The sequence below is a fragment of the Nothoprocta perdicaria genome, unplaced genomic scaffold (assembly GCF_003342845.1).
Source record: "Nothoprocta perdicaria isolate Ctin4 unplaced genomic scaffold, notPer1 scaffold_145, whole genome shotgun sequence".
Lineage (NCBI taxonomy): Eukaryota > Metazoa > Chordata > Aves > Tinamiformes > Tinamidae > Nothoprocta > Nothoprocta perdicaria.
In genome coordinates this window covers 907,427-924,974 of record NW_020454594.1, presented here as the reverse complement: position 1 = coordinate 924,974, position 17,548 = coordinate 907,427, and the positions used below count along the sequence as shown (strand labels likewise).

General features: G+C 36.4%; 1 protein-coding gene across 2 annotated transcripts in view; it reads left to right on the top strand.

Annotated features, from left to right (window-relative positions):
* Positions 1–17,548, top strand: part of NAA16 (N(alpha)-acetyltransferase 16, NatA auxiliary subunit) — a 65,732-nt gene that overhangs the window by 16,026 nt on the left and 32,158 nt on the right. For both annotated transcript variants that reach the window (XM_026034498.1, XM_026034499.1), the window contains exons 5-9: positions 1,436–1,570; positions 7,708–7,861; positions 8,634–8,753; positions 10,826–10,921; positions 14,342–14,448. In XM_026034498.1, the coding sequence (XP_025890283.1) occupies positions 1,436–1,570; positions 7,708–7,861; positions 8,634–8,753; positions 10,826–10,921; positions 14,342–14,448 (612 nt within the window). The remainder of the gene's footprint in view (positions 1–1,435; positions 1,571–7,707; positions 7,862–8,633; positions 8,754–10,825; positions 10,922–14,341; positions 14,449–17,548) is intronic.

Here is a 17,548-nt window from a genome sequence, read left to right as displayed (position 1 = left end):
TTCYTGTGAGGGTGCCAGAGCCCTGGCACAGGCTGCCCAGGGAGGCTGTGGAGTCTCCTTCTCTGGAGATCTTCCAAACCTGCCTGGATGCCGCCCTGTGCCCCGTGCTCTGGGTGTCCCTGCTGGAGCAGCGGGTTGGACTAGATAATCTCTAGTGGTCCCTTCCAACCTCAGCCAATCTGTGATTCTGGTTCCTGCTGTTTATATCTGCAAATTCAACTTCATTGAATTAAAATAAAAAATTAAATCCTAAAACTTTTTAAATATATATATGTACGTGTGTGTATAAATAAGTATACATATAAATATATACATATTTGTGTGTGTGTGTGTGTATATATTATATACATATACAGAGGGTTGTGAAGTGCTGTAAGCTGTGTTTTAGTGATGTATTCTGGAGGTATTCTTGGTACAGTGTTACCTGTGCATGTGAACTTTTATGTTATGTAACCACTATACTACTGTTTTGTTTCACTCATTATTTTGTGAGTAATTTTATTTCCCTAATCCTACTGATTTTTGGTTTTTATTCATTTATGCTTATTGAAATAGATAACACCATAGTATATGAAACATTTTTTTTTTAAAGTTTTTTCTGTTTCAAGAGGCTGTTTCAAGAAAAAGACTTAAATTCATGAATTTGGAGGGATTTAGGTAAATCTGTCTTTGTAGTGTCTTTCAAGATTCTATAGTTCTAGTGCTACAACCGCCTTGAATCTTTCTTGAAGGGTGTTATTAAATATTGTGAACCTCTTCCTCTGTTTCCAAACTGGAAACTGTATTAATTCATGATTCACTGTGCAATTCACACCAGGGATGTTAAAATACCAGATTATTTTACTGAATGTGTATGGAAGCTTGTGTTGTGATGCTGAAGTTCTTGAATTCCAACAGACTTTTTCMTATTAAAGTCTTAAAATGCACCTCACAGAGTCAGTAGTTTAAAAGGTAACTGAAGTGATCTGGCTGTCAAAGGGAAAATGTTATTTATGTTTCATGTTAGGCAGTGATGTGCACTTTGGGCTGTGGTGGCAGTTGGTTTTCATTAAGTAAATTCCCTGACAGGAGGGCAACCCCTTGGCTTTTGGAGCTGGACTGGGTCGGGAAGAGGGGGAGGGTCTGAGGAGCTTGGGGGTGAGGAGAACTAAACTATTTTCAGTTGCAGTGAGTTTTAGCATCTGTTTTCAAAAGAATTTGGTTACCTTTTGTGGGACTTTTTTTTTTTTTTTTGTGCTTCATACTGTGACCACAGGTTAATGCAGCAAGAATGTGCTGCTTTTCACTGTATTGGTAGTATTCTACAAAACTGCTGAGCTTTGAACTCTTAAAAAAGGTTTTAAAATATTAGCAGTAGTAGCACTAAATCATCAAAATTATTTCATGATCTTTTAATGTCTATATTAACTTAAATTGCTTTCCTTGCTTACTCAAGGAGACAAGATACCAGCTACTCCAGCTGCGTCCCACACAACGGGCTTCCTGGATTGGTTATGCAATTGCATATCACTTGTTGAAAGACTACGATATGGCCTTAAAACTACTTGAAGAGTTTAGAAAAACCCAGCAGGTAAGACTTGCTATTACAGAAAGAAAACATTCTTCAGCAGAGGGGTTGGACTAGATGATCTCTAGAGGTCCCTTCCAACCTCAACCATTCTGTGATTCACTTTTTGTATAAGAGACAGAATCTGAATAACTGTACTTAAGACTTAAAATTCCTGGTTGTAAGACTTCTGCTTTTAACATTCAACTCCATGAAATCTCTTCCAGCAACTAGCAGCTGATGCGGATTATATAGGCATGTTTATTTCCTGGCAGTAGGCTCTTAGCATTGATGATGTAAGAACAGGCTTGGGTGGAAACTTAGTAACTTAATGTCTGTGAGATTTCTAATCAAAGAAAACTTGTAATGAGCCTGTGTCTTGCAATAGAGCAAGTAAAGCCTCAGAAAGTCTTGTGGGATTCATATTCATTCTCATTCCTGCTTGCTCTTGTGTGTGCCTTTGTTTGCTYCACACACACTGTCTCTCCCTTCCACTCCATTTTTTTTTCTGTTGTTATTGTTAGGCACTTAAAATCTGTGCTTGATGTCAAAGGAGCATGAAAGGAGAGTTAGCTTTATTTTCCTCTTTTGAGGAAAAAAAATGATGTCACTGGCACTTGCTGGAATAAATAAAATTATAAGATGCCGACATTGTTGAATATAATCTCTTGAGAGAGGTGTTATTCACTTATTCTCTTACTTACAATGCCAAGCCATAAACTCACTGGACAGAATGGATGTGTTGATTATTCTGGAATGTAGAAAGAGGAGTGGAGGTCTCTGGCTTGGAAGTCATGCTGGAAATATGCAGCGAAATGTTGCTTTATCTTTAGGTTGTGTGTATTTAGTGCGTAACTTTTTTAAGCAGTGTCATATCCTGTATGAAAATGTTTAGTTTATTTCTGCCTCTGACACATTTTAATTAATAGAAAGTAGTTTCTGGGAGGGACCGTTGTCAGCATCCTCATGATATATGATAAAAGAAAAGAGTAGTAACACTAGTGTTGCATAAAAACTTAAACAAGGAATTTAGTGACTATTGGAGCAGCATCTGAGTGTTTTTCAGTGGGGGGAAAAAAACCTTGTTTTGCAATGAGTAAAAAAAGTCTAAATTTCATTTTAAAATAAAGGYTGGAATTATGAGTAATATTTAATAGATGGTAAAAGGAAAAACTGCTAGTGAAGAATTATAGAGGATTGTTAGAAAAACCAAGGACTAAGAATTTAACACTAGCATTGGTCCTTTGGAGAGAATGGGGAGTATGTTGTTAATGCCCTTTTAGAAGGGTTGTGCGCACATATGTTTGGCATTCAGAACGAGTCATGATGGACCTTTCAGTGTAGTGGCTAAATGAGGTTTAAAGGACTTGTCCCACTGAAAAATGTTTGGAGTCTGTGGAGTCTGTTGAGCAAGTTAGAGCAATTTTTGGTTGGTTGGTTTGTTCTTTAATATTTAGGGAGTTTTCATAAAATGAATAGAACAGTATGATCTGTTGAAGTGTTGCTTATCATAACGCTCTTAAGCAAATTAAGAAAAGCTGATCAAGTATGAAAGGTCAGAAATGCCACAAATGTCCATCTAGTTTACTGAATGTTAGCCATGTCAAGCCTTTTGTCTATTTTTCTGAAACAGATATGTACAGTTATGTGTTGTATTGCTTGTTCTTTTTCTCCTGCTTCCTTTCCCCTCAACATACATATATTACTTGCTATTTCTCTTGCAAAAATAAGTTGTGCGGGCAGTGTTCTTAKGCACACAGGGCATGACCACTTGAGAGAGATGGCAGTGCTGGGTCCAGAAGAGCCCCGGGGCAAAATCTGAGCTCGTTTTTACCACACTGATCTTTTMAGAGCTCTCAGATCTGCTGATTAATGCCTGCAGGTATTGAATAGTCTGTGGATGCCTTGAGTTGTGCACTGGTTGTTYATGATGGTTGTACATGGTTGTACCGTGGTGATGCGTTTAAAATGGTTCAGTTGGAACACTTGATGGATCCCTGGGAAGGTGCCCTTCTTTCTCATCTTCTTTTCCAAGTCCYTCCTTGTCTCATTCTTTGAATTCACTCAGTTCTAACATGTAGACTCCTGTATGTCACTGGTCGAGTTGCTAAAATGAAAGTTGAATGACTGAAGGGCTTCCATGTTACTACTGTGTGAGAATCTCCRTCAAACTAGTGTTTCTGTGGAGTTTTGTGGCAGTTTCTGTTAGGCCTGATGTGAGTGGCTGTTTACCACTGTTGATGAGTAAAGGAGCAAATAATCTGTTTTGTAAAAGGTCTTGTTCTCATGTTGCTAAATGATGATGATGTAGATCTTCTGCATACATTTGCTTAGATTAGTCAGGCATCTCTTCCCATTTAGGTGTGATTTAAAAGTAGCTAGAGAGCAGTAAAAATAAGGAAAATGTCAAGGAGCTGATATTTTGTTGCAGGTGACTGTCTTAAGATGCATCTGAAGATGTTCAYGTGTACTGTTACGTAACTGAGCTAACAATCTGCAAACTGCTGCCAAAAGCAGCAGTGACCTCTCTGCCTTATGCTCTAACTGCTTCCTTGTGCAGCACTGTCTGGCCTGTGGAGACCTGATTCAAGAAGCTAAAGTGGCAGGGARATCCTCACCTATTTGAAGAAGTGATTGACTTGAAAATCCAAGAGGAGAGGGACAAAGAGGAAAGAGTAGGATAGAAGGAACTGACGGTCAGGTTGCAACTTATGTTATTGTTAACTTATGTTATTGTGAAATTGTCCCCTCAGTGCAGACTTACGGATGAAAAGCAGTTTTGTCCCTTACTTATGAGGAAAAGCAGGAGTCTTTTCTGTAAAGCACTGAAAATATTGTTGGAAAAGCCAAACTTTGAGGCTCTCAGTCCCTCAGGTTTGTYGGGATTCAATCCTGTGCCTTGTGCTCTAGGTGACCCTGTGTATGCGGGAAGGTTGGACTAGATGATCTCTAAAGGTCCCTTCCAACCTTAACGATTCTGTGATTCTCTGCTAATAATGTTGGGATTTGAAAAGAACAATATGGAAATTTAGTGGGCTAAAGAAAATGACCTGCAGTTTTAGGTTGAGGTTTTATTTTGCTTACTTTAAGCAGGAGAAAATTAGATGACTTAGCTCAAAACATAGGTGCTTTCCTTGGCAAGAATAATATCTATGAAGATTGCTTAGTGGAGAGGACCATAAGAATGTTTGGTTGGAAATTAAACAGTGTATTCAGATGATTGAAAACGCGTATTTTGCCACGGACAGTTTTATTCTAATTGTTAAATTATCATGGCAAATGGTGGATTTTCTGGCTCTAGATCAAAACTGCCTGCCATCTGGAAACCAAAAATTAGCCAGATGTACAATGTTTCAGTCAAAAATAAGTTATGAGACTGAATGCAGATATTCCTTGAGGAAATCAGGAAATTGAAGATATTCCTTCAGGTTTCTATTGAATGTAGCAGCCTGTGCTATGTAAGTTAAATCAGATTCAGTACCACTTCAGAATTTGAACTTTGGGGAAAAAAGGTGTGAAATAATTATGCTGTTTGTGTTATTGCTGTACATCCCATTTCTTATTTTTTTTCTAGAACTAAATTTTTATTCTTAATTTTTATTTTATTCCTAATTTCTGCATCAGGCCCACAGTAACAGATATGGACAGAAAACCTCTGGAGTTCTGGGGGTCTCCTATTAGGTATGTTTTGTCTGCATCTTGTCACATTGTTTCAGTGGCATTTATGTTAGGGCAGCTCATTGATTGTAAAGCTTATTTGGTCTAGGACAGGAAGATAAATTCTTCTGAAGCAGCAGGATTGATTTTGAGACAAATTTGAAGATCTGATCGACAAGCATCATAATTCTTCTGGGAGGAAAAAATAAGATGTATTGTGCAGCAGTGACAAGAATTGTTTTAAACACGTCTTGCAGAATCTGCTTTTATTGTTAAGATCTGATTGTCCAGTCTGTTGGGATTGTAAGCTGTTTGTCTCCAGGTGAATTGCATATTTAAAGGTTAATTAGATTTCAAAGTTCTCTATTTAAAAAAAAAAAAAAAAAAAATCATACTTATAAAGGTGATGTAGCTCTGTTCTGAGACTGATGGTAAGTACAATGGCTTTTTAGCAGATTTACCTTGTATATAAAAGGTAGCTCATTTGCTTCATTGGCATTTCTTTTTTTTTATGGTGGGGAAAAAAATCCTTAACCAGAAAGGCAAAGAAAAGAGTAACTGAAATGTGTTTTGTGCCTTTGTGACATGAGGTTGTTAGTGACCTCTCTCTATTCAAGGTCTATTAACAACTCCCAATGTGCTAATGTTTAARTGCTAGATATAAGGGCCCTGTATTGGAGGGGAGGATGCTTTTATTAAGAAAGTAATGAAAGGGAATATCAAGTGATGCCTCTAATCTCAGGTCTGTGGTGTTGCAGTGGTGCTAAGTCTGCAGCTGGAAGGAAATGGGCTTAAACAGGTAGTGTTGCTGCATGTGCTGGGTGTGCGAAGCAGCTGGCGCTTTCAGGGGAGCAACAAAATGATGTTTTGGTGTTGAGTTGGGATGGAAATGAAGTGAAGGCAGAAATAAATGCAGGTGGACGTAGAGGAAGTGTTCCTCATGGTGAAATGGATGAGACTACGTGCTGCCTGTCAGCTCTGACATGTGTGGAGTTTCGGCTGTTTAGTTGATTAGCTCTTACTTGTTAAAATATGCCGGTTATTAAAAATATTTAAATGCTGTTATTTTCGGTCAGAGAGGTGATATTTGGAGTTTAATATACATATTTTTACAGCGCTCTGTGTAGCTTTTTTTTTTTTTTTTTTAGAACATCTCCTGAGAGAAAAAATACATTTTCTAAAAAACAATAGTACAGTAAAAGCTGCATCTGGAAGTACAGTGTGATGCAAAAATATTAAATCTCGTGCACTTAGAGGACTGGAAGTATAGTGCTCTATGACAAGATTCTTTTAACATGAATGTTAATTTTAACCAGTTTAATAGGTTTTATTTACATTATCTATATTTTTATATTTTTAATATTATTACTATTTTGGGGAACAGAAAAGTAGCAGAAAACCCTGTGACCAGTATGACCTAAAGTGTTTGTAGCTGAGAAAGCAACAGTATGTAGTGTCATGGAGGAAAAATCATCTGCAGAATTTATYAATCTCAGCTGCCTTTTTTTAATAGAAGCATACGGATTGTAACTGTCTTTCCTTATACTGTCTAATTTGATATTGTACATTTCATATGGTAAATTATTGCATTCGACCTGCTTGGTGTTGCTTATAGGTTTCTGCATTTGATCTCTGAAAATGTAATTCATTGGTAATTCAAGTAGTTTCTGTGTATGTTAGTGAGGAGAACTTAGTGTGGAATAATTATTGTGATTCTAGGAACATTTTCCATTGCTTAATGTGTTTTAGGTAGTTCTCCCTTCAAGGGGGGATTGAACTAGGTATTGTCCAGAGGTGCCTTCCAAGCCCAACCATTCTGTGATTCTTGAAGGGAAGGCTTTTGAATCCGCYGGGACAGGATGAAGCATCAGTATGGACATGGGGACCCCTCCCAGTGTCACTGCAGCCTCCAGGCAAATCTCAGGTGYGCAAGTGGCTGCTGACCCTCATAGGGTTATCCGTGACCTGAGAAGAGGTTTTCTGGGCTCATTCCATAAAGCTCTAAAACTCTGACAACTTCCATTTGTCATGTGGGGCCCGACGTCTTGGGGCTCGTTCGTCTCGGAAGGAACTGGATCCAGGATCTTGGCTGTGCTGACATGAAGGGCTGTGAGAGCCCGTAACCCTGCTGCACGTCTCGGGCGTGCAGTGTGCTAGTCCCTTAGGAGAGGCGAGGTTACCCAGATCTCTCCAAATCTAATGGAACTGTATGAGGAAAGACAAAAGAGTGGTTTTAATAATCTGTAATTATAGAAACAGTGAAATAAAAAAMCATAGTACCAAAACCTTTATTTTCATTCTTCTGTAACAATATATCCTGGATATATTTAATATATTTAATTTTCTTGCGAGTATTGTATTTTTAACATTTAAGTTATTATATAGATCTGGTATCTTCTGTTGCCTCAATCGCATATTCTATAATACTGCATACACACAATTGAAGTAAAAGTAGATGGCATATATTAACTAACCCATTGCTTTTTTATTTTTTCTCTTCACAGATTCCTCCTAATAAAATAGATTATGAATATAGTGAACTGATTTTATACCAAAATCAAGTGATGAGAGAGGCAGATTTATTTCAAGAATCTTTAGAACATATAGAGACATATGAAAAGCAAATATGTGATAAGTTAATAGTAGAAGAAATCAGAGGTAAGTTGGGACATTTTTACTGCTAGCTCTCAGATAAAGCATTGAAAAAAATGTGAAATCTTGAAACGTCTTGAATCAGCTATCCTAGTGTACTAGGATTTTTATATATATATATATGCATTTGTGTTATAATGACTTATCAAAGTGCATCATGGATAGAAGTTTAGTTTGAATTACTACAGGAAGAGATGAGGTATCAAAGATACTGATTTTAAAGTCTGATTAGAGGGACCTTTATGTAAGTTAAAACTCAATATAATGATTACTAAGAGTTTTATCAGTAGGAATACTCCAGTGTAAGTGACTTCTAGAGCTAACGTATCAGCTTCTTGCTCCCTTCTTAAACTAATTCATTTATTTCTATTGCCCCTTTCTAAAGGAATCAACTTGGCGTTAAAATTAAAAGCAACCAACAGTTGCTTTGTGCTTTTGACGTATTCTTGAGTTCTGAATATATAGAATTGTGGAATGCAATGGGATGTATTGTTTAACTGCTGCTTGTTTGCAGAGTCCAGCTTACCAGCAAACAAGTGTGACTGAACCGATTGCAGCTGGTGTGACATGTAGGTGTAGCTGTTAGAAGCTGCACAGTTTTAAGGCACAACTAAATGCCTTTGAAAAATGCAAATACTTAAAAAGAGGCTTTTATGTGATGGAGCCCAATTTTAGGCACCTAGTTTTGTGAACGTTATTCTAAGCCATCAGTGCTGATTTTTCACTTAAATCACAATTCTTTAGAACTTTCCTCACCCTTTTACTGGATTGCTTTTAGGAGAAATGTTACTGAAGTTGGGAAGGCTAAAAGAAGCTGGTCAAGTCTACAAGGAATTAATTGAGCGCAATGCAGAGAACTGGTATTACTATGAAGGCTTGGAAAAGGCCCTCCAACCTAGTAAGTTACAACATGCAGATATTCTGAAAATAGTTATGTTACTTAAACATTCTTCTGTTGTTGTTATGGCATTACAGTTGGACTGGGAAGCTTCTTGCACAAAAAATAAAAACCGGTTTCTTGTGAGCTTGAGTAGAATGATTTGTTTCTGTTGTAAAAATTTATTCACTGAAAGTTATGTGCATGTGAAAAGAAATAGCAGGTCTTTCTRTAGGAATTGAAGTTAAATAGGACATTGGTTAGTGTGCTCACCCAGGAGTCTTTCCTTGGCATGTGTGAATAYGGCAGCTGAAATGTAGTTCATTGCTCCTTATGTTGCAGTTGACTGTGTAYATTATTGTGGCTGGAGCTGTTATTTTGTTGGGGTGATGCCTCTTTCTGTGGCGCACAGAGAAATGCTGAAAAACCTGCTTTGACCTTTTGAAGTTATTTGTTCTATGAAAAGAAAGATATTCTTTGGAGGAAAAGATTATAAAGCTTGATAGAAATGTTCCCTCCACCTCTTATGTTTGCTCCCCAAAAAAACAACTTCTTTAGTTTCTGTTCTGTCCTTTCAGAAGAATGGCTATTTTTAATCACACTATTGCAGCAATAGATACTGTAATAAATACATTGCAATGGTAATTTTTGCCAAGTTTTACCTGTATCAGTCCATGCCTTAGATTGGTTTCCTATATTTCACAGTTCACCACTTGGAGGAGGTTTTAGTGGAGTAATTCTGATGACATCATAAATCATAAGCCCCCAAAATGTTATTAATAGATACTTCAGTTGCATTTTTAACCAGCTTTGTTTTAGGAAGTTTTACAGTCCTGATTTATTACGACCAGAAAATATGGTTTGTGGTTGGAAGATGACAGCATTTCCTACACTTATAAAAAGACCAATCTTACCATTTGTTTTTCTATTGTACTCATAATGTTGAAGATTGTGAATTTATTTTTTGAAATAATAATAATCCAAGCACTGGATTTAGTTGAAATACATTTGCATGTCAACACATTCAGTATACTTAACAAAGAATCAATGCAGTTGTTATTTTTGTTTGATATTAAGAGCCTGCTTAAAACTGTTCTAATTTGTAAAACTAATAATGCTACTTTATTTTTTAGGTGTTCTTAGGACTATTTCCTCCCCCATGGTAAGTTCTGGAGCTCCAACTTGTGACTTCAGTGAGGGATTTTTATATGCTTTAGTTCCAATCCTAACGTTATTTGAATATGTGATCCTTAAAATTGCACATCTCTCGGAGGCAGTGGGTAAGGTTCCCTCTCCCCCTACGTCAGAGCTCAGTGACAAGATGAAGTTCTTTCCTCTTGGAAAGAAACTRGATTTAAACATATGTCTTGATCTGAACATCCGGTTGTAATTAAACTGCTTAGTGAATTTTTWWAAAAAAAATAAGCAAAATGGAATTTAATGATATGAATGTGGAATTTCGAAAGCAACAAATTAGTTTTCTTTATGTTCTAACCACATTGGAGCTCCAAAGCATATTATGGGGGAAAGGGGAGGAGTGGGGAGAAAATTGTAACAAAAGCCAAGCTGCTTAAACGGGCGATACTGTCAGTGCTGAGTGCTGGCTCTGGCAGCGTTGGGCCACGTGGTTGATGCCAGCAAAGTCAATAAAGGCATGCTGATAAAACATTCTCTTTGTAGACCTGTGATTTAGATATAGAATGTCTTTCTCTGAGTGCTTTAAGGATTTGTCTGAAATGGATATAGTTAAAGCTATGAATTCTGAGCTAAAGTATGAATGATTCCACACAATGTATAGCTGATAGAAAGCAAACTCCGGAACTGTTTACTTGAAGGTGCAAGGCAGTCTTTTGACTGCAGTGTAATATCCTTATAGTGATTAATGCAGTGTTTTGCATACTAAATGTACCACGTGTTTATGTACAGTGTTTTACACGGTAGTGTTTGTGATTAAAYAAGAAAAATAGCTTCAAATGTTTTAAACTGTTTCAAGTCCAAGTTATATTATTAAATCCATTCTAAATACTTCAGAACCTTTAGTAGAAGATACTTYTGTCATTGTTACTTATATCTATTATATTTACTGATAATAGGCACTTTAGAAGAAAGGCTTCAAATTTATGAAGATGTTAGTAAAAGGCATCCCAGAGCAGTTTCACCTAGAAGATTACCTTTAAACTTTGTTTCAGGTAACACATTGCATATCTGTTCCATAATATTTACAGCTTTTTGCTTGTTTTTCTTAAGTTTTTGTCAGGATGTTGAATATGCCTTGAATACGTATTTGCGCACATGCAAAATGACATGTATGCATTTCTGTTGGAATAGACAAGTATATTTGTACGACTTTGGGAAGTTGAGAGCAAAGACTCMTACACTATATTACAGTGATACCAAGCATGTAATGTTGTTTTCATTGATAAAAGGATAAAACAGTTGTGAATAGATTTTTTTTAAAGAAGTCTTATGTATAATTTCTCTGTTCCTGTACATCATGCAATTTAATAGTCCTCAACTAAAAGGTAGAAGTGTAGTGAGCTTTTCATTTAGAAGAATAGATTTATATATCATAGCTTATTTGTGAATTGTGATAATGTACAGTGCCCATGAAAAGTCTTGATGCTACAATGTAGACTGCCTCAAAAATGTAGAAGTCAGTAGAAGCTAGAAGGCTAATTAGGGCCTAGCCTCTTTACAGACTTCTGGCAACCCTGCTTCTTTGTACTTTTTTAACTTAAAACTTTTTTTGCTTAAAATCACATATTCTGGAAGTGGAACATTCTTCTTGCTCAAGGTAGCCAATTTTCAAGTTTATAAACTTGGAAACCGATTCTGAAAGGTACATATAGCAATTTTGGTATTGCAGATCCAATGAATCTCCTCACAGTTGTTCTGGTACCAGAAAACACCAAAGCAATTCCATGAAACTTGGTGTCTTACTGGTGTGCAGTGCTTTCTTATGGAACCATTCAAGTGCAAAACCAGAATGTAAACCTACTTTGTGTTCTTAATACAAATAGAGGAAAAAGTTAGTTCTGCAGTATTTCTGCATTGTTCAATTTGCATGTATTGTTTTATTTATTCCATACCTAACTCTTTTCAGAGACTGTTCCCTTTTTAGAAATGGTATGGAACTGCAGTGCACAGATACCATTGGTTCTGCAGAGAACTCCTTTAAGCCAAACCCTAGCAAGTGGCCCTTCTCCAAAGTGGAAGGAAAGAGATTAAATGAATTAGTTAATCTCATAAAACAAAAGTCTTGGGTATAGCTATCAATATATGTATATATGCATGCATATATATATATACACACACACACACACGCACCCACACAGAGCTATGTTTATGTATATATGCACTGTAGGTCCAATGGGAAAAGAAATCTGGAAAGGAATACAAAGTACACATTCAGAAACATCCTGTTGAAAACTAAGTTTAGCTGCAAAATCCTAATATCTGCTCATGCATTTGATTTCTTGAGTTTAGTTTTCAGTTTAGCTCACTTACTTTGTGCCACGTGTCTTGACCTTAAACTAAACAGCATATTTGTTCTCTGTGTGTGTGTTGCTGAGGAGGCCAAGTGTGTGTGCATCTTTTCTTGTGTACAGTCACAAAATAGTAATTGCCTCATAAGAGAACCAGCCATGAAGTTATCAGATCTGTCTTAAATTGTGAATATTTCAGTTTCTTTGAAAATCCAAAAGGCAAAACTTTACTGTGTTTAGAAAGCTACTTGATGAGTAATTGTTCTTCTTCTGAAATACAATAAAATGAAATCGCTTATGCTAATACGTAAGCAGTGAGGAAATAACCTGCAAAATATTCTTCCATAATGTTATTAATAGGATATTTTGTCATTGACTTTGTTTCATGGTGAATGCTTTGGGTTGTTTTGTCATTTTAACAGTCCAGCTTCATAGCTAGTGTTCATTTAAATAGAAGCATGCTTAGCAGTAATGCTCATTTTCTACCTTTAGGGTTAAACCAGTTTCTTACAGTTGTCTGTTGATGCAGAATTGACTTGAAACACTCAACTGCAGCCTCTCACTAAAAGGGCAATTTGCTGTTTCTCGAATCTTGCCATACAGTCTGTCCCTGTCATGCTGCATTTGTTGGATAATTTTACTTATCTGGCTGAAAATCAACAATTTGAAGAAAGTTTTATTGTTTGCTTATTTATTATTTATTTGGATGGGAAAGGGATTGGTTGGTTTCAMACTGACCAAAGCACCTGGATTCTGGCAATCTAGTTAGAGTACCTTATGTTTTTGTGGATCTGCAGCTCCTAAGGTAAAGTCCCTGTTGTGCCTCACTTAGACTGACCTTAAAATTCACTCTTTGTCTCCTATCTGGGTGCTGTTTTTTGTATGCTTTGGTCTTTCGTTTTAAAGAAAAAGAAAATTTGAAGAAAAAGGTTTTTTTATTCTGTTTCTCTTTTTTCTAAACAAGCATTTATTTAATGGGAGCTTGAATTTTACTTTCTTACATTCTAAACAATTCCATAATTACAATTGATTGGTCAGGTATTGAAAGTAGCCTTCAGTAGCTACTTCAGCAGATTCTCTTCAGCAGAAGAAACTGAGAAAATGWGATGAATTTTTTGGAACACTGTAGTGAGAAACCAGTTTTTAATCAATTTCTGGTAAAAGCTTGTGCTTAAAGCTAAGTAATTGATCCCTATCCACAGGTAGTAGGAGTTTCTGCATTTAGCAATGTGTCTTAGTGCAGCCAAGGAATAGTGTGAGTTACTTCTATCAGTTGCAATGGTAAAAATGTAGAATTGGTAGAATGTATATGAAGATTGTTGTATACAAAGGATTAATATATTGGTATTCTAATTATCTACTAATATTAGTCATTAAAGAATTTTACTAATGTATTTTTAATTGACATGTTGAAAGAAATGGACAGTTATTTAAACTGCTTTATGAGTATATGTTAGCATTAAATGTAGCACTTCTTTGTTTAGAAATTTAGATTGTGCTCCAAAATCAGCAGTGAACTCAGCAACTTCATTTCTACGCAAAGCAAATAAATGAACAGAAATCAATATGGGAGAAGAAAGTTGTTCTGCAGCTACTGATATTCTAGGACTAAGAGCACGAAAAGCAATTACATTTTATCCTGCCTCGAGGAGGAACAATAAAATATCTGCCCTATTTCTAGTACAAATATATCCAATCATAAAGTCTTCACAAGATGGGGATTTTGCAAAATCTCCGTAGTAATATATTCTAATGCTTAGTTACTCTTACAATTAGAGTTTTTTCTTGAGTATTTATTTAAGTACCCCTTGTGACATGCTGTGTAGCCAGCAGCTTAATGCTTTTCTTTTCTACCAGGCCTTACTTGTTTAAAGACTGTTGTCGTGCCTTCCCATTGGCATTTYATAAACACCAACTGAAGCGTTTTGCCTTAACTTTTAGGGCACTTTTTGTATTGTCATTACTAAGGTTCCCCTTTATTAACACATTGATATCTTGAATGTTGATGGCCCTCATTTGCAATTCTCCCGTTACTCTGTTATCCAGAGTTGTACTCCAGGTAGTGTTTATATTTATCTAGCACTTGCAATCACTGACATGTAACCAATACACTTTTGTTTCTAGGTGAAAAATTTAGAGAACTAATGGATAAGTTCCTGAGGGTTAACTTCAGTAAAGGCTGCCCACCCTTGTTTACCACTTTGAAATCTTTATATTACAATCCAGAAAAGGTAAAATTTAGTCTTTATTTGGTTATAATAAAGTCTATTAAATTTCTAATAATTACCCAAATGTATTTACATACATTTCCTTGTAACTTTCCAGTACCTATAGCTGAATGTTTTTCTAATTAGTGTTCTGTTATGTCATATCTGGTTTATCAGTTGATGATTCATCTATGTGAAACTTGCACTTCCCTAGGCCACTTTGACTATATAAGTGTTTAAAATCTGATTGCTGAAGAATGAAGTTTTAGATAACCCAAGATTTTTACTTTTGTTTATTTTGAGTGAGAACTTGTTTGAATTCTTTCAACTTATGGTTTATGATGTCACCAGAAATGATGYTAGTTTAAAATATCACACGGTTTGTTATTGTTCTACATACATTTCTGAGTTGCATGAATACATTATCATTTACCACAAAGATTTTTTCGTATTTCAATATTTGGCTGAAATTCATTTAGGCTTAAATTTATGCATTTTTAAATCCGTACCGTCTTGGAACACTTTTGTCACACCAGAGGACGTGTTACAGATTTAGTTCTTTGTTTCAAGGTCTCAATAAGGTAGAGTAACAATTATGAAACTAAAGCAGGCTGCAAAAATGTATAGGAAATAAAATACAGGTCAGTTAGATGTTGTTGTTTTTGCTACAGATAATAGTTTGTTTTAGGTAAGGAGTCCTTTTTGTACCCCAGTGGGGAAAAAAATTCTCAAATACTTGATTCAACTTCTTCTTTAAAACCACAAATGGATGTTCCTGTAATTGAAGTAAACTTGTTCTTCATTTAAGGGTTTGTTTTCTGCTTGTCCTAATGTAATTTTTTTTTTAAATTTCTGTTTGGAGAGTGGAATCTATACTGTGCTTCCTTGATTGACATGATTTTGAATGCTGATATTTTAAAGGACAGACTTCTGCAGTTCTTCAAACACACACTGTTTAATGTAAACTGTCTTGAAATCAGATTTCTTTATAAATGGTCATGCTATGAGTATCTAGAGAAAAAGGGAAATAATGAAAGATTCCCCTTTGAAATTTTAATGTTAAAATGAAGATGCAAAAGATGCAAATTGATTAGGCATGGAGGAAAAAAATGAGCACTTTTTATCTTCTCATGYGAAAAATGATCGAGGATGAACATTGTGCTGTGACATATGTTTTTTTCAGGAAAGATGTCTTGCTGCTCCTTTATCAAATTACTACCTTTGGTGTGCTTAGTCCTAAAATCTAACCAGTTATTAAAATGCAGACCCTCCCAGTTTCCAAATGCGTGTGGATTTTTGTGCAGTCCTGACTTCCGCAGAAGCATTTTCCTTCTTTCTCTTTTCCAAGAGAGGGTCCGTTTTGTGCTTCACTTGGTTGGGTCCTCATGTAGCTGTAACACAACAGAAGGCCTAAGAGGAAAGTGTCAATTTTAATTTGTGGTCATGAATTCTGAAGCTTGGAGAGTGAGAGGCAAGAAAGTGTGCAACAAGCAAACAAGCATGAGCTCGCTGCACCCCTCAGGAAGGTCTTAGGTGTCTTTTTATTCCAAGCTGGTGCTTAGTGTTWCCTCTTAACATTATTATTGGTATCTTTGTGCTTAGTAATTGAAAGAACTTGGCTGTTTATGTTACTGCTTTTAGGAAATAGCTGAGAAAATACTGGATGCTGTAGAAGCTGGGGATGAAAAGGTTACTACTGTGATTGTTGTGAAAGGGCTGTAATTTGGCATCGGTGACTGCAGTTGCATTTTTGAGATGGTTGTAGGCTTTGTAGAGATTTGTGAAGGAGGTTGTATTTATGTCTCGAAAGTACTTCCTAGAAGTTCAAGGTGGTCCAAGATTTTATGTATTTTTTCCAAGGTAAAGATAAAATGCGATATTCAAGTTAATAGAAATTTTGTTTGGGCTAATAAATACAAAAAGATAAAGCCTCAATTTTACGTGTGTGAAAGGAAAATATGAATTAATGCTTGCAAAAATACAGAGCAGTAGTGGAGGAAAAACAAAACATTGTTACTTGCTCAGATRGTGCAGATGAGGATTAGAACTTCTGAGTATCTTTTAACATTTAGCTGTTAAACATCTTCTATGTCCGAGTGAGGCTGGAAAAGGATATTTTAAGACCTGGTGATTCTAAAGGAGAAGTACTGACATTCTCTCCCTCTGCACCTGGTGGAGTGGAAACAGAACCTTTGCTAAATTTTATTTGGTATCTAATTGTTCCAAGTTGGCACTTCATTGTAAATGTTTAATCTAATGAATACTGATATATTTTGATCAAAAATGGCTTATAGCCTGTTAGCACCACAGTTTCTGTTCTAGGTGAAAACTAGCTTCATCTTAGAAGCTAYGGAGCTCTAGGACTTTCTGGGATCAATGTGAAAGCTCATCAGGAAGCTTATTCAGTACTTAACCTGCTTAGACTCCAAGTATCAGGGCTACAGTATGGAAGCTGTGCTTCTGATTCTAGTACTTGAGATTCATTGTTGTGATATGAATTTAAAGCGTTGTCTGTGGTTGTGGGAAATTGCACAAGTAACCTCAAAATGGGATGGGAAGAAGTATGTTTTTTGGTCTATTTAGAGAGTTAGACCTGGTGTTCCTCTGTTACCTCATGGCCAACTAGCAATGTTTTATAAAGTTAGCGCTAATTTGACCAATGATCCCTTAAATAATTTAAACAAGCAGTTTGGACTGTGGAGTGAGCATGGAAATTGCCAAGAGAGCACTCGGATTATTTTTGATTTACAAGTCTGTTAAGGGATAAAAGGTAATGTTTTATACTTTTTCAGCTGTGCTTATTTTTTTTATGTTCTGATGAGTGTTTGGCAAAGGGCATCTTCAATATTTTTTGCCTTCTCTGGGGGGTGTGTGTGTGTGTGTGTGTGTGTTTATATGCATTTGTTACACAGCAGGCCTTAGAGTGATTCAAGAATTTCTTCCCTGCAGGAAGGGGTGGAAGGAGTGTGGGGGTTAGGAACTAAGCCATGAGCGAGCGCCCAGCAGCCAGGCAGGAGCCCCAGTGTTGGCTGCGTGACTTGTTCAGCCTGTGTGCTGCTGAACGGGCAAGTGCTGCTGTAACCACAGCACGAATGTAGAGTAGGGGACAGGCTGGAGGGTGCAG